Source organism: Notothenia coriiceps, unplaced genomic scaffold, assembly GCF_000735185.1.
Source record: "Notothenia coriiceps isolate Sejong01 unplaced genomic scaffold, NC01 NC01_scaffold00000339, whole genome shotgun sequence".
Lineage (NCBI taxonomy): Eukaryota > Metazoa > Chordata > Actinopteri > Perciformes > Nototheniidae > Notothenia > Notothenia coriiceps.
In genome coordinates, this window is record NW_011333040.1 from 7,598,156 (window position 1) to 7,622,166 (window position 24,011).

The 24,011-nt window shown below is 40.6% G+C and overlaps 2 protein-coding genes across 2 annotated transcripts in view; both read left to right on the forward strand.

Moving 5' to 3' along the window:
- Window positions 1–2,322: 2,322 nt before the first annotated feature.
- Window positions 2,323–18,488, forward strand: bicd1a (bicaudal D homolog 1a). The gene is made up of 10 exons (XM_010777014.1): window positions 2,323–2,334; window positions 2,566–2,778; window positions 6,680–6,832; window positions 7,594–8,082; window positions 11,218–11,607; window positions 11,714–12,478; window positions 12,854–13,005; window positions 13,133–13,343; window positions 15,120–15,205; window positions 16,784–18,488. The coding sequence occupies exons 1-10, from the start codon at window positions 2,323–2,325 to the stop codon at window positions 16,902–16,904; spliced, it is 2,592 nt and encodes an 863-aa protein (XP_010775316.1). The 3' UTR covers window positions 16,905–18,488.
- Window positions 18,489–19,891: 1,403 nt separating this feature from the next.
- The window catches only part of fgd4a (FYVE, RhoGEF and PH domain containing 4a), a 184,909-nt gene continuing 180,789 nt past the window's right edge, over window positions 19,892–24,011 (forward strand). The window contains exon 1 of the mRNA XM_010769760.1: window positions 19,892–20,069. Within this exon, the coding sequence (XP_010768062.1) occupies window positions 19,997–20,069 (73 nt within the window). The 5' untranslated portion in view covers window positions 19,892–19,996. The remainder of the gene's footprint in view (window positions 20,070–24,011) is intronic.

Here is a 24,011-nt window from a genome sequence, read left to right on the forward strand (position 1 = left end):
CGTTCTGGCGATTTACCCGGACTTCGGTGGCAGTTATACGCGTGAAGTTGTTTGCGGTCTGCCAGTAAACCCAAAGCAGAAGAAGACGAAGTGACATCAGCGGCTTCATATCCCTAATCCTCCCTCAGGGACTTATTCCGGTGTGAACGCGATCTACTAGATAGTTCAGGAATTAAAGAGTTCCGGGGAACTAAGTTCCGGGAACTATTTCTGGGAAAAGTACTTGGTGTGAAAGCGCCTCTTGACGTCATGATACTGGAACCCTTTGGGTCCAGATTATTTGTTGGTCCTCCTGCAGGGCCCAGCTGTTACTTTGAGGCCTGCTCGGACACTGACTGCCTCCCATCTGACACCAGAATGAAATCTCATTCAGTCAAACTGCTTGGAATTGATCAGCTTTTTTGTTCATAAGGACCACCCTCTTAATCGCTCACCACATCACACTGTGGCCCCCAGGAGAGTGAAAGAGAGGGCACAAGGGCGAGGGAACAAGAGAGTATGAAAGAGAGTGAGAAAAAAGAGGTGCAGTGAAAGAGGGAAAATGAGAGATGATTAAAATACAGTATTTTTCCACAAGTGTTTCCTAGTCATTTAAAGGACGTCCTTGAGGACAGTTTTGGTCGTTGAGTGGCTTAATGTTCTGTGTATTAACAGCTGTTTTACGGCCCTGATTATTACCGCTGCCTATTCATATGCTAACTGTTACATTTGTTATTCACAAGGCAAACAAAAGGGTCTATTGAATTAGAATAATTAAGTGTCCTGAGGTAATCGGTGCCTTTTTGAATGAGTAGGGCTTAATTTACCTGATTTACAGTATGTAAATTCACTGAGTTAGATTATCAGAAAAAAGGGTTTATCCGTTGTATTTATTTGAGCTGTTTGACTCTGACGGGATCTATTTTTCCCGAATTAACTGTTGGCAGCAAACAACAGGTCAGATGTGACAGAGGCAGGTGGTCAATAAAGTTCATTAAGTGGTGTTTGAATCCATTTCTTGATAAATGGATTAATCGCAATCATTCACACGGATCTTCACACCAATTTATTTAGCAGCAACAAAGAGGTGTGAACTGACAGCTTATCACCATATAAGCTCAACATCATGCTCCTCTTTGTGCCAGCGCTCTACTTCCTGATTAGTAGTGCTTTGGAAAGAAAAGACAGCTGCACACTGGAGCTCAAAGCACTCTTTGAAATATAAATGCTTGTACCTTATAAATGATTCATCACAAAGAGAAAGAGAGAATTATGTTGTAAGTATGTCAAGGTAGGATTGGAAAGACTTTGTAAATTATTAGTACTTTAGTCCAAAATATATGGCTCCCTTGTGATTAAGTATGCATTGTTGACTTGGGCTTTGTCCAGGAAGTGCACCCTAATAGCTATACATGCTGCATTGTTTTCAGTTTCACGTGGCGATAGTTAATCATAACATATTTTCAGAGACAGGGGTATTGATCCTTTGTCTCTCTGAGGGGCCGCTGCCGGCTACATATCCATATCTTCCTGCTGATCTGCCGAGAAACTAAAGGATGACTCATAGTATTTATCGAACCACAGGGGCAGCTGCTGCATGTGTGTCGATGGGGGGGGGGGGGGGCGTTACAAGTCATGTTGTTCTGTCTACACTCTGTCAGGATACAATTGATATGTAATTCAATTAACCTTGCCCAAAGTAACTGTTCATCTTATGTTGTTGGTGCACTCATTTTTGGGAAGGTTAACTTTGTAAAAATTTGCAGGTTACAGTATTGCAGGTTACAGTAGTTACCAATTGTAAGTATATGTAATAAGTAATTTACCTTAAATCACTTCATCAAAGTAATGTAACGTCTTACATTAGACATTGGAACAAATCAACATAATTAATCCTATTTCCTACAAATAAGCTCTTTAATGAATAGATATTACTGAAGAACAGTTGGATTTAACCTTTGTAAGACAACATTTTGAATAGTAACTGTAACTGTAACTTTTTACAATTTCATTATTTTAACCATTAATTCTGTGGGACATGTGTAACTAGTTACTCCTCAACGCTCCATGCAGTCTACCAAGCTTTTGCGCATTAGTTCCAGCACTCGTTTGTTACAGTGCGGCTGTCCTGTTTTGCTGTTGATGCGTGCTTTGATTTCCTCAATCAAGCCTTGGCTCCTCGATCATGACAAGTCAGCTATTGGTGCAGTTAAAACCTGTGTCAGGAAAATGGGAACAGTGTGTCTATTGATCACAGTGAAACATCATCTGACATAGATATAAGGCAGCTATCCTTGAGGGACAGACCCTGCATGTATGCTGTCAGTGCTGTTCATGGTCAAAATGGCAGCGGGAGTACGCCTAGTGGCCATAACTGAATGATGTGCGAGCAGTGGGTGCAAATCCCTCGTATGGATTAGTATGTTGATCTAATATAACAGGATTTAGATCAGTGTCAATTTTGACTTTACAAAGATGCTTGTTGGTTTATTTATTCTTCTTTTCTTATAATATATAATATAATATATTATTGCATTGCATTACTGCCCTCTTCCTCTGACAATCCCTCTGTTTCTTCTTCCCCAGGCGTTCGGCCAGGCTTACACCAACCAGCGTAAGGTGGCAGAGGATGGGGAGACCAATGAGGAGACGTTGCTGCAGGAGTCAGCTTCAAAGGAGGCCTACTACATGGGCCGTCTCCTGGTGCTGCAGACCAACGTGACGCTCAGCCGCTCTGTGGCGTCCAACGCCCAGGCTGAGAACGAGAGGCTCAACGCACTCGTGCAGGAACTACGGGAGGTGAGCATGGCGCATTCTACAGATGGTTGTTCAGAGAAGGCCAGACAAGAACAACAGTAATATGTAGTATACAGTATGTGAGAACAGCAGAGGTCGGAGAAGTACTCAGATCTTGTACTTGAGTAAAAGTAGAAGTACCAGACTTGTGTTACAAGTAAAAGTCCTGCATGCAAAATGTTATGATATGTTTTGATTATAATTATTGATGCATTAAATTGTTATCAAAGACTTTGTATACTGCAGTGTAATTAGTGAATTTACTCCAGGTGGAACTAAAGTCTTATTTAAGTGTTGATTATATTTCACATTATTATCCAAATCTGCAAAGTAACTAAAGGTATTTAATAAATGTAGTGGAGCAAAAGTACACAATTTAACTCTGAATTTTAGTGGAGTAGAAGTACAAAGTAGCATAAAATGGAAATCCAAAGTGTCTCAAATTGTACTTAAGTACAGAACTTGAGTAAATGTACTTAGTTACTCCCCACCTCTGGACAACAGCTTTATATTAGCTGACGGTAGGGCTCATGCATTTGCTCATTTAATTAGCTTCGTTTTCTCACACATTTATCTTTTTTCCTTGTATGTATCCCTTGATGTTTTTTGTTTAGATAGTAGTACAGTAACATTGTAATAACCATTGCTAAAAGTTTAGTTTTTGTGTTGCAACTTTAAGATGTGTTGAGTTTAAGTTAAAGATCTCCTTTCTTTTAAAAGTTTGGTCAATTCATTTGTTGTTTACATCCAAGAAGTAATAATAAATTGTCATTATTGGATTTATTTTTCTAAATGTTTATTATATTTACTGTACACCAACTGACATAATATCTGTGTGTTTGACAAAAGCCAAAGGGTCACAGTTGCAGAACGAGGGTCAACATGCATGTGCGTACGTGCAGAGCGTTTATGCTTTCATAAATGTCTGCAGCCACTGTGTCGGGCGGCACAGGAGTTCGAGCGGGGGTCAGGCGCTGTGGCCACGACCCCATTGTGGGGGGCAAATCCGGTGCTAAGCTGGGGAATGAGTGAAATGCCCTGAGCTCGGCACATGTGTAGAGACAGATAGAGCCAGGCTGCTACACACACAGTACACACACTCATTCACTAAAAACATCAGGGAGTGTTTTGAAGGTCACTTGTTGCACACTGGACGTGTCATTTCTCGAACATGTGTGAAAGTTGGCAGAGTAATGTCACACACACACAATCTTTCTAGTCAAGATATTCCACATTGTTTAGCATAATATTTCCATTTGGGAATCTGACTATGAGCATAGTCACCATATTCTTGAGGAGTTGTTATTCCACACACACATCTGTCACCTGGTTGCATCACGCTCATGGCTCTTTGATGATGTGTTCATCAAACAGTTTCCAGCTCTCTTTGAAATCTTCATTTGCATTTGGGATTCCCATTAATGAGGGGGAGTGGTCTTTTTTATCGTGGGAACCATGTGTTGCAGCCGCACTGGGGGCTTCATTTGTCAGAAGCCATGTTAAATCAAAAGCTTCCATCAAGTGATCTCTCACAAATATTATTAACATAGACAGATTCATCAAGAAATAATACATGGTAAAAGTGTATCTCTGCCAGAAAAAAGATTGCTTTTGGCTTTTTTTGCAAAAAACTTTAGGAATTAGAAATGGGCAAAACTGTTTTAAAACAAATAATATTGTACAAATTGTATGTTATCATGTACTGTATATACGGCACCCCAAATGATGTCATACAGAACACAAAACACCTGCAGTTTATCTTGACTTTTGTCAATGTAAACCTACAAAAAAAGAATCTTAAATGTATTCCATCCTGTGGTAACATTCTACACTTATTCTCCACAACAACAGTGGTTGTACTGATGAATGAAAGCCACATGGCTGGACCTCTGCCATGTTTGCCATTGTGTCGAATCCAACAAATCTGTCCCAGTCACAGTGTGTAAACTCTAGATGTGGGATGAGTGTGTTGTGTGCTCTGTTGTGTGCCACACTGTCCCTGACCCCGGCCGCTGTAGCCCCCCCCCCCCCCATCAGCTCCGCTCTTATAAAGCCTCACTGACTGATAATTGGCCTTTAATCCTGTTACTTTATACCTAGCCTAGTGTAATTCGCAGCAATGTCATGAATATGTAAGACGCAGGAAGGGAAGCTTGTGTTTTATCAATAACATAGCATCCACAAATATACTGTGTTATCTATGGTATTAAGGTGTGTTATTTACATTTGGTTAATATTATGTTTCCTGGATTAGTATACAAATATTCTCAGTGCAGTCTTACTGTACTTCTATGTGCTTTGCAGTTGAGCCTCCATTAGATTTAAAAATGTAGGAGCTGCTGTCAGCCACTGTACAAATAAAAAAATGCAGTGTATGATAATGCTATGTCGTTTCAGTCCAGTTACCATCTCTAGAAGCACCACAGTGGCCCCCCGAAACAAACACTCGCATACAGAGCTTCTAGAGGTTCGAAGCATAGAACAGGCTGTATGTGTGTCAGGTCTCTGAGTTCCTTCCTCCTGTGAGTGCACCCACCCACCCACTGAAACTGCCTCTGGGTCAGCACTTCTGCCATATGCACAGAGAGCTGCAGGGGAGCTGCAGGGGAGCTGCAGGCCGCTCTGCAGTGAGAGGGCCGAACACATGCGCACAATACTGTAAACTACGCTTAATTTGATGCTCCAATTTAGAAGTGCTTGCATTGTACTGAACACATTTAGTCACTTCTAAGATGAAAAATAGGTGGCTGAGCAAGAGCAATGCAAAACTGAAAAGTTCACAGTGCAGATCACAACCACAAGAAAAGAAGAGCTGAATGTTACTCAATTGTCCCTCCAGGCTTCCTTAATACATTGAAGTTGGCAACGTAGATAACAATATTATAATGTTACGTATTTAACTTAATTGTAATATATAGCTTATGGAATGTATATCTCTGCAGGTCCTCCTGTATATGTTGAGACCAAACTTTAATATGGATTTTTGGGCTTTTGCATGCTTTAATGTTCAAAAAGATCTTAATTGTTCTCATACTGCCTGTGCTGCAGCACCTATTTTCACCCTCTGTCTGAAAACAGAGCCGAGTCTGCTCTGATTGGTTAGCTGGCCGGCTCTGAATCGATTGGTCAACCACTTAGAGATGTCCCGCCCCCTGTCATGTATAATGTGTTGGAGCGCTAGCTAATAAAAGCACAGGTGTTACATAGAGATGTCACTATGTCACGGAAGTTAACTCTGGAGGGAACTTGGGAACATTAGCTGTGGATAGACCAACGGACAGATACAGACATGCACAGACACATGCATGCACACTTATACTACCAACACTTGATCGCCCCCAGACTTTTGTCTGGAGATTATGAACCCTCTCATACAAAACTGTCAACAAGTCACTTAAAGTGGGCATTGCTTTAAATGCAGTCAGTTCATCCATCTCCCTAATTTGGAATAAAATAGTTGTGTTTGATGGAGGATTTTGCTATACTAAGATTTATGACTTTTCATGCTGGTTCATTTCTCTCATCTGTATCTGGTCCAGCATATGCTACATTTTCTTAATTTGTGCACAGCAGGCGACCTGGAATGATTAACTTCTCAGGACTCTGAGGGTGCTGACTCATCTAATTTAAGATAATAAAATAGTTTGATCAACTTTTTCCTCCTCTCTCTTCTGTCAGGGGGTTGAATCCTGTACAGCGTAGATATGAGTGATGTTACCTCCTGTGCGCAAAGTCGTGATAGTTATGTATCAGCATTATTACACTGCATCCTCAAATGATGGAAGAATTTTGAATGTTGTCTGCCATGAATTTAGGTTATTCAATTATTTTCTTTCTTCTCTTTCTCTCCTCATTGTATTAATCTTCTCTATTCATCTTTTTCCTCCCGTTTCCTCTGCTCCAGAGTAACGAGATGCTGGAGCTACAAAGGAGCCGGATGAGGGAGGAGGTGAAGGAGTACAAGTTCAGAGAGACCAGGCTGCTTCAGGACTACACCGAGCTGGAGGAGGAGAACATCACGCTGCAGAAACTGGTATCTACGCTCAAGCAGAGCCAGGTCGGTGTTAAGGCTTTCACTACACATGCACTCTTCTAACTGAATTCTCTATTAAAGACACACACGGCTTTTCATTGCCTTTACATGCTGAGACCCATATTAGTTGAAATGCATGACTCACACTTCATTTCCAAATATCAGGAACCTTGTTATGTTTTCAGTATCAATTTCAGGATGCAGTGGATCATAAAGTGCTCTCATCCTTTATTTCCCTTAAGGAGCTGCAGTATTCTCTGAAGTGTTCTACAGTGTCTGTATTGCCTTTAGACAATATTATATACCTGTGCTGAGCTAGATTGAGATCATACATCAACTTTATATCTCTCAAATTATGTTATATTTAGATTTTGCTGAAAGGTTGCGTCACTTTTTAAATGAAATCAAAATGAAAGTCTTTTCCTACTTTATTATCAAATCCAAATGACTTTATCATCTATAATTGACCACATTATCGTAGCATGTTTTTAGACTATACTTATTGCACAAAATCTGCATTTATAACAACTCGCAGAAGTGTTTTGTCAAAATCACATCGTGTAAAAACTGTTTTATATGTTAAGAATAGTGTCAAAAGTATGCTTAATGTTAACCTTTTTTTGTTTTACTCACACCTATTGTCTCCTCTAGAGTGACCTAGGACAGGGCCATCCAATCCTTAACAAAGAGTATACTTGTGTTTTAAAGCATAATTAACTAATTAAATGACATGTTTTCTACTCTTTCTTTTCTTGTTCCTGTCCGTCCTCTCTGCTGCTCCTCAGGTGGAGTATGAAGGACTGAAACATGGGATCAAAGTCCTCGAGGAGGAGACTGTCCTCCTCAACAGTCAGCTGGAAGATGCACTACGTCTGAAAGACATTTCTCAGGGTCAGTTGGAGGAGGCCTTAGATGCCCTAAAGAGTGAGCGTGAGCAGAAGAACAATCTGAGGAAGGAGCTGGCCCACCACCTCAGCCTGAGTGACAGTGTCTACGGAGCAGGGGCCCACCTGGCCCTCACCGTCACTGGCGTTGAGGGTCTCAAGTTCCCTGAGGAGACCAACATCACCAACGGCAGCGCCATGCCTGCTGCTAACGGCAACAACGAGGACAGCAATCGTCGCAACGGTCATGTTCACACAGGCACCGGATTGGCTAAAATGAACGGGGAGTACAGACCGGGCTGGAAAGGAGAAGGCCTGCACCCGGTGCCGGACCTGTTCAGTGAACTCAACCTGTCCGAGATACAGAAGCTCAAACAGCAGCTACTACAGGTGGGTCATAAGGAAATATAGCAGGCTTTTTATGCTAGCTGCTAGCCATTTTGTAATATTGAATGTTATGTTCAAGGTCAGTACTGACACCACTTGATCACCTTGGTTATGTGTCCAGTTACTGTCTGGAAAAATGTATCTGCTTTATAGCTGTTACCAACACGGTAACACTTTATTTTGATAGTCCATAGTTAACACTCTATAAGTCATCAGTTGACATTTAGCAGCATGTCAACAGTGCATCAGTTGACATGTGTCAGTTGACATTCAACAGCACCGTTCAAACCGGCAAGTAACTAAGCATTAGTTGATGATCAACAGATAAGCAACTNGGATTCATTTTTGAACTTGTCAACATCTTGCGTATAAGTTAGGATGATTTCCTGTAGATTTGTTATGGATTAATAATTGTCCAGGGTTTTTTGAAGCGGGTTTTCATCGAAAGGTTTTACTTTTTTGAGGGGTGCGGATGATTGTTGCTTGGTTGTTGTGCGCTGTTTGTTGCGAGTTGGGTGTAAAGGCCTTAATTGACTGTCTTTTTCCCCTTACCTCGAACAACCGAAACATACCACAAACAAGATGACACCCAAATATGCGGACCATAAGCTGAAGGTCAATAGGTGCACAAAACACTAGTCAACACGTGCCTTTGTAAAGCCGAAATAAGGGTACAGACATACGTTATTTAATCATCCTACTTCACATACACAAGACACTATCCAGTGGATATATATACAACAAGTAAAAACTGAACAGTTGTGAACCACATTCAATCCTACTAAAGGACATCTAAACATAATTATTAACAGATCGCCAAAAAACTTCCCCAAAGTAGCTTTCCAAAAGGAAAAAACTCCCCCCCTACTACAACAACAACAACAACAACAACAACAATGCTCAACCCACATTCAGAATTACCTGACAGAAAAGGGGATGAGCTGTTGCTTTGTATAGTGTTTGTTCTACTGTGCTTTATAGCCTGGTATTGACTTCAGTTATCCAGTGTTTGTGATCAGTTGTGCAAAACATTTCGCTTTATTCCCATGTCTGTTGCATATAATTAGTGGATGAATGTATGTGTTCTGTTGATAGGCTATAGACTTTCTACTGTTCTCAACTGTTTTTCACTTTAATTGGATAGTCCTAACACATGCCTACAAACGCTTAAAGGAGAACCTACTAAAAGTATACTAATAGTCAACTCTAGATTACTTGACGATCAACAGATAGTCAACTAAACTCTAAAGTTGCTTATCTGTTGATCATCAACTAATGCTTAATGTAATAGACTGAACTTTAGTTGCTTATCTGTTGATCATCAACTAATGGTTCATGTATATTCTACTGGCAGTTAATTGAATGCATGTTACTTGTCTGTTGAAACAGTGTTGTTGAATGTCAACTGATGACTTATAGAGTGTTAACTATGGACTATCAAAATAAAGTGTTACCAAAAAAAATTATGAAACGGCTTTAAAACCAAGTGATGATAAAGACAAGATGCTTATCATTGTATGTTAAACACAACATAATTTGGTTTGGCAGCAAGGTACTCAGTTAGCAGGATATATATATATATATATATGTTTGAAAAAGGGTAAACATATACCACATATAGAAGAAGAAGAAGAAGAAGAAGAAGAAGAAGAAGAAGAAGAAGAAGAAGAAGAAGAAGAAGAAGAAGAAGATGGAGCTTTATTAATCCCCAGAGGGGGAAATTCAGTTTCCACTCTGTCGTACACACACATGCGTTTTTATACAGGTACATACAGTGCACACTTTTTAAATCATGCACATACATATACAAATACACACACATATGCACACATGCAGTTGAGAGGTCAGAGCGGAGGCAGCCAGTCTAGCCGGCGCCAGTTGGGGGTTAGGTGCCTTGCTCAAGGGCACTTCGGCAGTGGCCCAGGAGGTGAACTGGCTCCTCTCCAGTACCAGCCCACACTCCTTATTTTTGGTCCGATCGGGACGTGAACCGGCGACCCTTCGGTTCAAAGTCCAATCCCTACAGACTGAACCACTGCCGCCCTTATATATATATATAAATAGCCATATACTAGATAGTAGATACATGGCACAATATAGAATTATAATAAATTAAATACCATACATGAATGTAACATTGACATTGTTGAACTAGACTAGATATTGAAACATAATATTTCAATGATTTTTGCAGACCACTCATGCTAGAGATATCGGAGTCGTTTTGCTCATGCATTTGGGCCAATGTCCATTATATATCATGTGTTTTTTTATGATGAATGCTCTGCTAATGTCACTAGCGGGAGTGATTAATCTAATCATAGCAAAGCAAACAGATTCCAGCAGAAGAGGAAGAACATTCGCCTGTGCTGTAGGGAGTCCTGTCAGGGTGATTACCATCCTACAGGCAGAGGGAGGAGATGCAGAGTCAGAAACTGACTTCACTCTACTTTACTTAAGAGATAACGGGACAGAAATAGTCCCAACTGGGAAATGACGTCCAAATGAGGAAGGGAAAATGTCAGAGAAGTTTTTTGTCCACTGGCACTGTACATTTCTAAATGTGTCACACTGTTACTATGCATTGTGATAGGATACTTCCAAATAAATAGAGTATAAATATGGGGCTTATATAATATAGAGTAGGAGATACAGTATGTTCCTCTGACAGTCACTTATGCACTGAGTCACCTGTGTGCAACACACCCTCTCCCCGACATAGACATCAAAGGTAGATTAGATTCATGCTGAAATCTAGTTTAGTCATTACTGTTCATTTTTTCCCTAGCTGAGCTCCTCAGGGAAATATAAAATGAGATTAGTGGCTTTAGTGTGCCTTTCTCTCTAAACACAATTACTCACTAATCAATTCTTTTTTTTTTTTAGGTTAAATTGTGATTGGTTGTAGTTGGTTTGTCTGAACTTTAAAAGTATTAAACAAGAATACATAAATGAACAAAGTAAAGAAAGAAAATGGAGCTACTGTGTGATGCAAGACACATTTCAGACTTGATATGACAATACATTTTAACCCTATTTCATTGTATCGTAAAGCCTTTTACTTGTATCGCATGAACATGAATATAAAATATTTGCAAACATGTACCCTCATTGTCTGGATCATCCCCTGTCCTTCAGGTGGAGCGTGAGAAGTCGGCGCTGCTCATGAACCTGCAGGAGTCCCAGACCCAGCTGCATCACACACAGGGCGCGCTGAGCGAGCAGAACGAGCGCGTCCACCGCCTCATGGAACACGTCAGCGGCATGAAATGTCTGAACGGAGAAAAAGAGCTCGATGACGCTCAGGAGAGTGAGAAGCCTGATGGTGGGTCCTCACCACCAGCTAATGGCCACCGCGACCCCGATATCCACGGCTTTGAGATCCTGGAGTGTAAGTACAAGGTGGCGGTGACGGAGGTGATCGACCTAAAAGCGGAGCTCAAGGCCCTGAAGGAGAAGTACAACCAGGCTGTGGAGGGGCAGGGAGAGGGCCACAGTGACGACAGGGCCCAGGCACTGAGTGAACAGGTATGTGGATTTATGTTTTTATCGCTGCATATGAGAGGATATAAACTTCAATCAATTCTTGTTTGCACCCTGTGATGTTTCAAATGTCCAACTGATTTCTTCCAAGGAGGTAACCCATTTGGAGCGTAGTTATCGGGAAAGCCGTGAGAGGGTTTCGAGCCTGGAGACAGAGTTACGAACAGCCACGAGCACAGCCTCCGAGAGCCAGGGCATGCTGAACACAGCGCAGGATGAGCTGGTTACCTTCAGTGAGGAACTGGCGCAGCTCTACCACCACGTCTGTCTGTGCAACAACGAGACGCCCAACCGCGTGATGCTGGACTACTACCGCCAGAGCCGCATCACACGCAGCGGCAGCCTCAAAGGCTCTGACGACCACCGGGCTTTGCTCTCTCCTCGCCTGGCTCGACGCCTCGCTGCAGCATCCGCAGCCTGCTCTTCCTCTGAGCTTCCACGTAGCCCCCTGGACTCCCCATCCAAAGATGCCCATCACAATGAGAAAACAACCAACCAAGGGGAGTCTACATCCTGTCACAGCAGCCCCAGTCGCAACCCCATGGGATCTCCATCCATCAGCATCTCTCCCTGCCCATCTCCAGTGCCCTCTGAAGCAGGTGGAGACCTGCGGAAGGAGCCTATGAATATCTACAACCTGAACCCCATCATCAGAGATCAGATCAAACACCTCCAGAGGGCTGTGGACCGCTCGCTGCAGCTGTCCAGGCAGAGGGCTGCAGCCAGGGAGCTGGCGCCAATGCTTGACAAGGACAAGGAGCTGTGCATGGAGGAGATACTCAAACTGAAGTCGCTGCTCAGTACCAAGAGAGAGCAGATAGCCACACTCAGGCTGGTGCTGAAGGCCAATAAACAGGTAAAAGACGGTTTATATGTCATACAAAAGCTTAGTTGAGATGAACGGTTGGTTGTATAATGTACACATTCAGCATAACCAACTGTAGATGGTGGTCAACATGCCCCAGTTTTGGAGAAACATAGAGGAGTACGAGTATGGATCTAAACAATGCACTGCGATGGACACCAATGCTTTTCTCCTTTTGGATCAAATAAGTTGTGCTTCGCTCCCATCCAAAGCAGCACATTAATTAGCTACCGTGCTGGTACACCTGTCTTTTTCTCCTAATTGCCATCTACTGTATAAATGCTGACCATGGATAGGTACCTCATTTAATGTTACATCAAATTAGGCCTAGTTTTGAAATATAATATTAAACCATTCACATTTCAGACAGCAGAGGGTGCACTGGCAAATTTGAAGAGCAAGTACGAGAACGAAAAGACGATGGTGACAGAGACCATGATGAAGCTCAGGAACGAGCTGAAGGCTCTGAAAGAAGACGCCGCCACCTTCTCGTCTCTTAGGGCAATGTTTGCCACAAGGTAAGAAAACACATATGAGACCACTAAGCTGGGAAATTGATCAGTCCTTAAATATAAATCAAGGATTTGAACTCCCCTGCTGAATCTTTGTTTCCCCTCTGTATCTTCATCCTCTCTCTTCATGTAGATGTGATGAATATGTTACCCAGCTGGATGATATGCAGAGGCAGCTGTCGGCAGCAGAGGATGAGAAAAAGACGCTGAACTCCCTCCTGCGCATGGCCATCCAGCAGAAACTGGCATTGACCCAACGGCTGGAGGATCTGGAGTTCGACCACGAGCAGACTTACCGTGGCCGCGGCGCTAAAGTACCCAGGATGAAAAGCAGCCCGCCCAAAGTAAGTCTCAGAGGCGCCTTCACAGCTCCCTCCAGTCCCACGAGAGTCCAAAGCCCCTCCTTGATCACCACCCACACCCTGAACACCTCCCTGACCCTTACTAATCCGTCCATGTCTGCGTGGACTTCAGACACAACTCTTCAACCGAACCTCAGTTACTCTTATTTGTCTCCAAGCACCCCGCCCATCATGGTAGACCCTGAGCGGCTAACCTTAGAGTTCAGACGTCTCCTTTATTCAAGACAAGACTTAGGTCGTCTGTCACCATATCCCAGAACCCGTAGCCCTTCCCCAGTATCTCCTCACATCCGACGAAGGCGATGACTCATCACCCAGCACCATTATTCTATACTGTCTGTAGAAAGTTCCCAGAAGGTGGGATACAGAGAGGAGGAAAAACTGGTTTCACATATCTAACGTTTGAACACTCAGGAAGAAGGAGCACTGGCAGCTTACTCCATCCACAAAACACCACTGAGCATCTTTTTTGTATTGAGAAGATTGGACTGTTTAGCATTTTAGAATAAACAACAGCACACATATTCATATCAGGCATATGAATAGCTGCTGCCATAATGATGATCACATTATGATTATCATTATGATACATTTCCTAGAGTTTTGGGAAGTATTTCCGACTAAAAACCAAACAAAGCAATGCCTGCAGCCTCTGCTTCAGCATACAGTAACTCACAGCGCCTCCCTGTGGCAAACTCTAAAAATATGAATTGTTGTTTTTTTCATAATAAGTTACTAAACCATAAGTATTGTTGTTGAATGATATTTCCTCTTTGAATTAATGCATGCCTTATTTTGTCACACCTAGAGATCTGTCAAAAAGCGTTTGACAGGAGTTACATGGTGAATATGTTGTCAAGAGTAGTATGGAAACCAGTCAGACCTCCTCTCTGTGCCTCAAACTTCTATTTGATTGTCCCCTGTTCACTTTCCCCTTACCCCACATGTATCATCCATAAGAAAACAAGAGGATAAACTAACTCTACTACTTCTTCCACCGACAGCCAATGTCTAAATAATCCTCTCTCACAGTGTTTCCTGTGTTCTCCACCAGATAGCAGTGTCTGAGAACTTTTCCATTCTCTTTCCTGTCAAATGCCTTTTGATATCTCTCCCTGTCCTTTAAAGTATTGTAGCAAATAACATTTTAATATAACACAACATAATGTAAACAAACCATTTTTTAAATGTTAAGGGAGCACTGACAAGCATGACTGGTGTAGAGTTAAGTAACTATATTGAGCCATGAGCAGCAGGTGACCTGGAGTTGATTGTGGCTGGATTGTTCAATATTATCCCCTCTGTGTCTTTCCATCTCTTTTTGTGCTGGACAAATCCATATGATATTGGATGTTCAAGTCTGTGTGTGTGTATTTGTAAATATATCCATATGTGTTTCTTTGTGTTTCGCCACTTGCCAGAGACTGTCAGTGTGATCAGATGAGACTGGTTGAGTTACGATTTAAGTATTTATTTTTCTGCATCCTCTGTTTGCTGATATTTTCTTCTCTTGTTCTGCTTTCTCATAGGATTCTGTATATTGAAACACCGATTTCCACCGCAGAAATGGTGTTATCCAAAACAAAATGAGGTTGATCATTTTCTACATTATGTAGGTTAAATGATGTTATTGTAGCAAACCAGTAGCAGTCTCGTTGTTGCTGACAAGGTCTTCCCCTTTCCTGTCCTCCGTGTTTTCTCTGTCCTTAATGTCTAACCCTGAGTGTTACCACTCTGTATATTTGTCTAATTTATCAGTTTCTTGTAGATTGTCAGCAGCCTGCTGCCTCAGTACCGTCATTCTCCCCTCAACTAAGGCGAGGGAGAGCCTCCCTAGCGCGCAGGTAACACGCTGTAGAACCTGCTAGTGGTAAGCTCATTGGCATCTATCTATCTATATATCTATCTATATCTCTATCTATCTATCTCTATCTATCCATCTATCTCTATCCATCTATATATCTCTATCTATCTATATATCTCTATCTATCTATCTATCTCTATCTATCTCTATCCATCTATCTATCTATCTCTATCCATCTATCTATCTATCTATCTCTATCCATCTATCTCTATCTATCTCTATCCATCTATCTATCTCTATCTATCTCTATCCATCTCTATCTATCTATCTATCTATCTATCTCTATCTATCTATCTCTATCTATCTCTATCTATCTCTATCTCTATCTATCTATCTATCTATCTCTATCTATCTCTATCTACACGCCATTCACATTATATTTACTACGCACATATTTTCTGGTTGCACACCTGTATCTGTAGAAGATACATTTTGTATGTTTAAGTTTTGCATGGCAGTTTTCTTCACATGCTTTCCTGATGGTCAATATATGAACCGCTAATTGTCCCATTCATTAAAAAAAAATCTTCTAAAACATGATATCAAGAATAAATAGAGTAACAAAGTTCATTGTTAACTTTAATGTACACTATAGTTTTCTCTCTTTTCACATAGACATACCACTTAACCAGTAGCTTTAATTAGCATCCTTAGTCGACTCAAAAGCTGTTGACAGTAGTGTTTGAGCTACCAACAGACTGGACGACAGCATATCCATCTTTTCAAACAAATATGTGTCAATGGACTAAGGAAGTAATACACGGTGACGGCAACTAGAACACTGCTGATAGATCTAAGGCCATTTTTCACTGTCGTGCTGGTTAGCGAATACTCCCCAATCGTTTTTTGTTGTTCCCACTTTATACTTTGTCGTGAAGTATAATGTGAACAGCACTTTCCTTGTCTCTGCGTGATTTTAAAGGAATTGTTTTTGGAAATTAGGTTTATTGAATTGTTGCCAACTAATAATGGTAAGCTTTACTCTCTGCTTACACTAAACATAAAGCAGCTGTTTTTAGCTTGTTAGCTTAACTTTGCCGACTTACAATTAGGCTAGGCCTGGCTCTGTCCAAAGGTAACAAATCCAACGACAAGGATTTCAAAAAGTATTATCTATTTTGTCACTAGTCTTCATACAAATAATGTAAAAATTATGTGTTTTATGTGGGTTTAGCCCTGCACACTCACTTCCTGGAATCTTTGCTTTCACAAAGACAACAGACCACAGGAAGTTAACTACGATGATTTAGTTACCTTTGATAGAGCCATGCTAGCTATTTCACAACTCTCTTATCTTTGAGCTATGCTAAGCTAATTGGCTCCTAGCAATAGCTTTATATTTAGCATACCAGAGCGTCTATATTCTCCTTTCAACCTTGGGCAAAAAAGGCAATTTCCTTAAAACTTTTCCTTTGATTACCATGCTAGTCTTTTGTACCCTTTTCACATGTTGAATATTTATTTTATTGATTCTGCCAGCGACTGTTTCCTTCTTCTGTAACCCTCTAATTACCAGTATTTTCACTTAATCTTACTTCTTCTCTCTGCATTCCTACAGTCCTAAATATTTGGCAGACCTCCAGGAACAACGTGCAGTCCTGTCCAGCAAAAGTAGCCTTCTCTCCCCCTGCGACCCTCATGTCTGCCTGGCCCAGCACCCCCTGCCCCCCGACACCTAATCCGCTGCTCCAGGCCAGGGCCAGGGCCCGGTCTTGTATGAGTCATGCAGAGACAAAGACACTCTGGATGGGGGTTCCCTCAGTTTAACTCCCCCCAGCAGTCCCATCTGGTGCTTACTGACCAATGTGACCCCACCTAATCGCTACATGGTCTGGCTCTCTGCAGGCCTCCTGGTTACCTGGGTCGCAGAAGAAAAGGATGCTCTTTTCATCCTGTCCTGGAAAGGACTGAACTGAAGCGCAAAACAAGTGAAAAATCATTGGAATCTTTCCTTAACTAGTTATTTATAATTGATGTACTCTATTTATTATTTATTTACATATTGATTTGTGTCAAGATTCTGAGGTATTTATTATGGAATGTTTTTTTCTGTATTTGTTGGTCCGTTTCAAAATGAAAATCATGAGGTGTTTCACTGCTGTTGTGAAGAATGCATTAATCAAAGACGGTTTAGCACATTTACTTCTGTACATGGCCGATATTCCTTAACAAAGCAAAGTCTAAGCTAAAAAAAGTCATTAAAACTTGTCTAATCGTACGATACAGCAGTTTACATTGTAGATTTTGTCAGAATAATAGTAATCAAAACATATGTATGCCAAATAGGATTGTAGAGTACATTTGGTTTTGAAGATGCAGACAGACTAATGGAGGGGAAACAATATACAAGAGAATAGTTTATTGTGGTGGAATTGGTGAGTGGATTTCAGCTACCTTTGCAACATTGCTAGTCTAGAATGATTGTGTTTTTTTATACAAAGATCTTTTTTTGCAAATCATGTGCATATAGAATATTTTATACCTCCTATTATTTGTATTTATTTTTGCAGCAGACTCTAGTGATATGGTTGTGAATGGTATGTAGCTCAGATCTATGCAGGGTCTGGGATAGAAGAGAGACTGAGTGGTTGAGATGAAAACTACGGCTGTTGGCCTGGGTTTTTGCCATTTGAATTGCACAGTGAACTGATCTTTTTAAAATATTAGTCAAGAGCTGAGGAGTCCCCAAAGGTGTGCCTCTTCTGGAGTTACCGTCACTGTCATATCAACATGATGTTCCCATGAAAAAGTATTCCCTGTCTTCTCTCTTTAAATATATTGGCCAAAATCCCAGAAACTCTGACCTTTGGTCCCAGCTGTGACAGAAATGACATTTTCAATATCTGAATTTAGATGTGTCCGTCACTGTAACATCTCCCTTTCCAGCTTTCCTTACTACTCATTCAAACAGTATGCAGTACTTCAAGCACAATTATGCTCTATGCATTATAGTAGTGCCGGTCGTGGACTGATCTGATTTCCATCACCATAAACGAATTAGCAGGCAGACAAGAATGGCAAGACAGAATATCTTTTTGGAAAACAGCTTTGATCACAGAGGGGCCGATTCGGACTGAAATGGATCTGATGTGTGACGTTTGTTGCATATACAGTTGAAGTCCCATCTCTTTGTCTTTATACTCTCATAATGTCCTAATGTTCTCGTTGCACTGAATACATATTTTTGCCAGATGGATATGAAATGTATACTACATAGCCAGTATTGTGTTGTAATGCCGGATAAAAGCAATTCTGTTACATCAGCGATGAATGAGTGGACTCTTTCTGTTCTCGGTGTGTGTATATTTCTTCGATTTGTCTTTGTTAACTCTGTAGATTGTTATTTATGCATCTACAGAGTGATGAAAACTTTTGTGGTTCAAAAGTAGCATCTGAACCCACGCAGGCTCATTGGTGACCTAACTCTGTTGGTTTGTTTGCACAATATAGAAGTGGATGGAGAGAGACTAATCCAGTGAAAGAAAAAATAACAAAAGCTGTACCACAGTGCGTTTAACAGTTTCTCCTCCATTTAAATAATGTGTTTAATTGGTTTCACAAGTAAATATAAGACCTGTCCTTGGATTTGTATGTGACTTTGTGTTTGTGTCTGTTTCTCAATCGCAGCATTATACCGACCTACACAAACTTGCTGTGGTCATGCATTCACAAAGACAGCACCGAACAGATTAGACATTAATCTTTGTGTTGTTTTTTGCACCACACTACACAGAGTAGTAGAGATCAAGAGATTGGTTCTTTTGAAGGACAAAGGGCTGTGATTTGAATCAGTACTGAGAAATAAAGTAATCTGTGGCAGACAGAGGTTGAGGTATCAGGAGACATTAGCACATATTGCTGGCTTATCTGATCATAAGAAGGACATCCATCAGTGATCATACTGAGTGTATTCATTGTACACCCTTCAACAAAACTGAAAGTAAAAAAAATACATATTTGATCTGCTTTTGACATAACTAATACTCAACATAAAAACAATACAAATATACTATTCGCCAGATAACTATGATGATGCTGCTTATTTCTAAAGGAGCTTGTTTGTTTGACTGCATATCCAACAACATATTGTATGGGTGAAACGCTGAATATATGTCTTATGGGATACAATTTCTGCCCAAATAATTAAAAACATTTAGATTAATTAATTATCATTTTAAATACTAATGGATAATTACATCTAATGAATGAATGATCATTTCACAGAATAGGATTTGTTTTAATAATTATATCTTCTTATAAACATGACTTAGTGTTCCACTTAGATCACAAGGACTTCATTCACTTAATCAACATCTTGATAGCTGTCTGGTAACATATATTCTAATCATTTAAAAATATATCTTAATTCTGACTTTTTATATCCAAAAAAAAGTGTGACAAAAGATTATCAACATGATAAAAAATATAGTTTGTGTGTGTTTCTCCAACAGTACATTGTGTGTGTCTGTGTGTAATAAGGAGGTCAGCACCGCACCACCATTATGTAATGAGGGGGAGAGGGCGGGGCTAAGAAAACACCCCAGACAATAGTAGAACATGTGGATTTGACACCCACATGTGTACAGGTGTTTTTTTGTTGTTACTTATTGACCCGCGCAGGCGCAGATGGGCTGCCGTCGGGCAGCTGGATGTGCCACTTCCCGCAAGCGGTGGACCGCGTTTCTTAAACTTTTAACAGTTATTTCCGGTCACGTTGAATGCGTTTCAGTTGACTAATTCAATGGTGGATCGGAGAACATCTAATTGAAGAATGGACAGATTTCACAGGGTCGCTTTTCGCAGGAAACAACTGAGTCTGGACTCTGAGGATCTGCTAGAAACAGGTAGGTTTCTAAGCAATGCAACAACACAACTGTGCCCTCCCAAAACTTTCCAAGTTATCCTAACGTGCGTTATGGTGTTTTATTGTAAAACACATAATATATCATTCCTTAAATGCAGATTTTGTTTGTTCTCTATATATCACATTTTGTGTCTTACCCGCTCTTAATTCGCCTACTTAAAATGAAAACTTCCTTGTGCACTCTCCTGTCCAGCTCAGTGTTAGAGCATGAAGAATTATTACTGGCTGTAAAGTAATTTAACTGGCATTCTGGTGACTCAGTGTTATGGCTGTGACAGGTCTTGTATTAGACATCATGTGTTTTTGTCAGTCTGGTTGGGAAAGCATGGAATAGCCCCACAGTAACACACCTACATTAGAGCCCATGTTTACACACCACCTCTGACTTGCTGGCTGCTCAGCAGGTATGAAGGATCAGGGGCAAGCCTCAGCCTGTTGTGTATCCATCTACATGCTGGAGGGCACATGTTTCTTCATACTGAGAACACCACTCTGTAGAAAGACCTAGATGTTTGTCTACTCATGTTTGCAACGTTCAGGAACATGTAGATATCTCTGAGCAGGTGTGTATCAGTTTTAAAGCATTCTAAAGTCCTTGGATTGGTCTCCATGCTGGCTTCCAGATGTACCTATGCAGAGCTGCTGTCTGGTAGCTTTACCTTAAAGTTTGCCCAAGCTTTATTATGATTTATCAGTAAATATCTCTCAGAATTGTTTTTATCCAAATAGTACCTGTCAGTACTTTGTGCTGTCTGGGCATGACCTACTAAAGCAGGAGGGGCTAGTCTTATCTTGTACTCTGCTGTATATTTGTGCTAACATGCAGCTGAGGACACTTCAGTGCACTTGCAGTTTGATTTGAACTTTGCTCTGTGGTTGGTACGGTGCCTTCATATCACAATGAACAATTGTCTGTCAGCAGTCACGTAATGAGTTGTATGTCTGGAAGTGAGGTAAACAATAAAATACCTAGAGATATTATCTGTCAGTAAATCAATGTCTGTTCGCAATACTGTGGCTAAGTTTGTGTAATTATCGTCACCTGCCCTCATTATTGCACTGTTACCAGTATTGTTAAATATACTGGTATTATTGAGTTTGTCCTGCTCTTTACACATTGGTAAATAGATAATTAGAATGAAAAAGAAAGTATACATGTAAACATTAGCATATTGATTAGTGTTACTTGAGCAAAATGTCTTTAGTTATGGACATCTCTATTAGGTACAGGGATGAATAATAATGTGGTCAATGTGCAACATATAGCCCAATTGTCTTCGCCAAGGAGGTCTGTTTTTTTTAGTTTGGCTTTTTTGTGTGTTGGTAACTAAGAACTTAGAAGGATTATGGCCTGATGTCCATGAAAGTTGATGGTAGCTAGGGCATTGGCCAAAGAAGAGCCCAATCTATTTTGTAGCGGATACAAATCATAGGGTGGACTGGATACATGCACTTGTGTTTACTTGTTTTGTTGACATTGTAGAATTGGACATTTTGACTTGATGGAATTCTGCATTCTTTGGATATCCATTATTATGTGTGTTTACCATTACATTGCTCGAAGCTCGAGAAGTGTATGATGGTATCTTTGGATACCATCATACACTTCCCCTTGTCATTGTTCCATAGTCTAAATGGTAGCCCCATGGTTTCATTACTGAGCTATAGTAAATATATCCATCCCGATGTTTTTGTATAAATTTAACTACCCTTGATATGAACCGGGTTGATTTCAAGCACTGAAGAAAACAGATAAGCAACCTGATTTCCCTTGCCATAGCCAGATAGTAATTTCTTCCGTTTGACTTGATAAATACGACTTCTAATGATGCAGGATATCATTTCAGATAAGCAGTATTACTCTTATCATTATCTAGCATACTCTGTAGTTTTGACTATATCTCTGTGTATGTTTTAGAAGAATCAACCAAGCGGAATAAAGTTGAAATCTAGGCCGTCCAATTTGTGCCCAAGAAGACTATTTGTTCATTTATGTCTATTTTTGGTCCCTTCCTACTGGACAAAATGATAGTTAGCAGCAAGTCTTTTATCCTCTTTGAAATCAAACTGCAATACTTTCCCATCTGCTCTTGTGTAACAGAGTCGGGTTGCACAAAGGTGCAATATAAATCCACATAAACCACACTCTCTTTGGAAACCATCATAAAGAGGATTATTTGTTTTGTTCTTGTGTGTGAAATTGTTTTCACCCTAGTATCTTTTTTATAACTAACACATGAAGTAACATTTAATTTGTGTTTCAATCACAAATAGCTCTCAGCATGTATGTTTGAGCTGGTGTTAGAGTGAGGACAGCTGTATCACTCTCCAACAATGATCCTGCTTGTGCTCTGTGTGCTATAGAGGCAGTGGGACTGTATGAATCAGAGGCTGTGTGGCCTGCTGGCCTACTGCTTCTGCTATTGTTCTGCTGCACTGGTGCCCATTCATCCTGAGCTGAACCCTCTCACTGTCTGCTGGCTTTAACTCACTTCATGTCATAATGGTTCCTCTATGCAGACCAGTTAATGATGGCTGAAAGATGATTTATTTATTTATATGTTTGCATTTCCGTACCATAAATTATTCACTACTGATAAGTCATACCCCCTGGTATGGAGAAATATTGCTTCATGTGTGATTGGTAATTGAGTCCTGAAAGTATAATTTGAACGTTTTTCCTTTCGACCTGCTTCTTCTCAGAATAGATATCATCCAAAAAGAACATTATTTATTCATGAATGATAATATTTACACATTCAGACACACAACAACTTCTAGCAACAACAGACAATTTATAAAATTCAGTTCTTACTATTGATACTCACCTTTTATAGCAATTTTGTATAAAAGGCGATTCATGATAAAAGTTCATTTTATAAACATGTTTTGCTTCAACTACTACAAAAAGTATTATGTATGATTGAATTCATGTAAAGCAGCAAATAACCCTAAATTCAATGTTTTCAATGTATTTTAAACATTATAACATTATTAAACCTGCTCTTGATGAAGAGTTATTTTTATTGAGAATGTTCTCTTTTAAATTACAGTTATAGCTTTATTTCAATATTGCATTTAGGTTTATGTGATTTTCCTTCTTTAACTAAGGAATAACTTATTTGTTTCATGGATTATTTTTTGTATACTGCTGTTAACTGTGTTTCCCTACACTTTCCTGTTCTCTTTGTTCTTTTCACATTGGAAATGAGACAACGCTTTATTTATATCGGCCAAAGAAATCACTCTGATTGGCTGTTCAGCTTAGCGAAACAGTGCATGAGAAGCAAAACGGAAGTGAGGGACCCAAACAAATTATTAAGAAGGCAAATCTGAGATTTAACTCCAGCTCTCGACACAGGTTCGGGAAAGCCCCATGAGCTTCTCGTTGTAGAGTGAAAATGGAACGCACACGCTATTTGTTGTTTGTTTATATCACGCAGTCTGTTCTTCATCTCTCGGTTATCACGCAGTTTGTCTTCCGGTTGCCTCTTTTGAATGACGAACACACACTACCGCCGCCTGCTGGTAAGGAGAGTTATTGCCACTCACTCATGCGCAGTTCGTACGTGCTACTTGGCCGTCGGCTGAAGTCTTTGCGGTGTGTTCGTAGGCGGGCGGCGTAGGCAGGCGGCGTAGGCAGGCGGCGTAGGCTTGCGCGTAGGCGGGCGGCGTAGGCAGGCGGCGTAGGCAGGCGGCGTAAGGCGACGTAGCGGACGTAAAAGTCGGGACGCCTTCGGTACGCGTTCTTTGGTCTCAGGTTGATGTGCAACCTTTAGGTATGTATGTAGGTGTTACAGCTCACATATCACACCTCTATCTTCTGATAACAGACGTATAATAGGTTAGATTGAGTTTGAAGAACACTATTGTTCTCGTGTTCTTGTAAAGGTCATCGGACATGCATTTCTTTGGTACAGAT

Coding starts and splice junctions, on each gene's coding strand:
- bicd1a (XM_010777014.1), top strand. Junction 2,779..6,679: donor TCGTGCAGGAACTACGGGAG/GTGAGCATGGCG, acceptor CCTCTGCTCCAG/AGTAACGAGATGCTGGAGCT. Junction 12,479..12,853: donor TGCTGAAGGCCAATAAACAG/GTAAAAGACGGT, acceptor TTCACATTTCAG/ACAGCAGAGGGTGCACTGGC.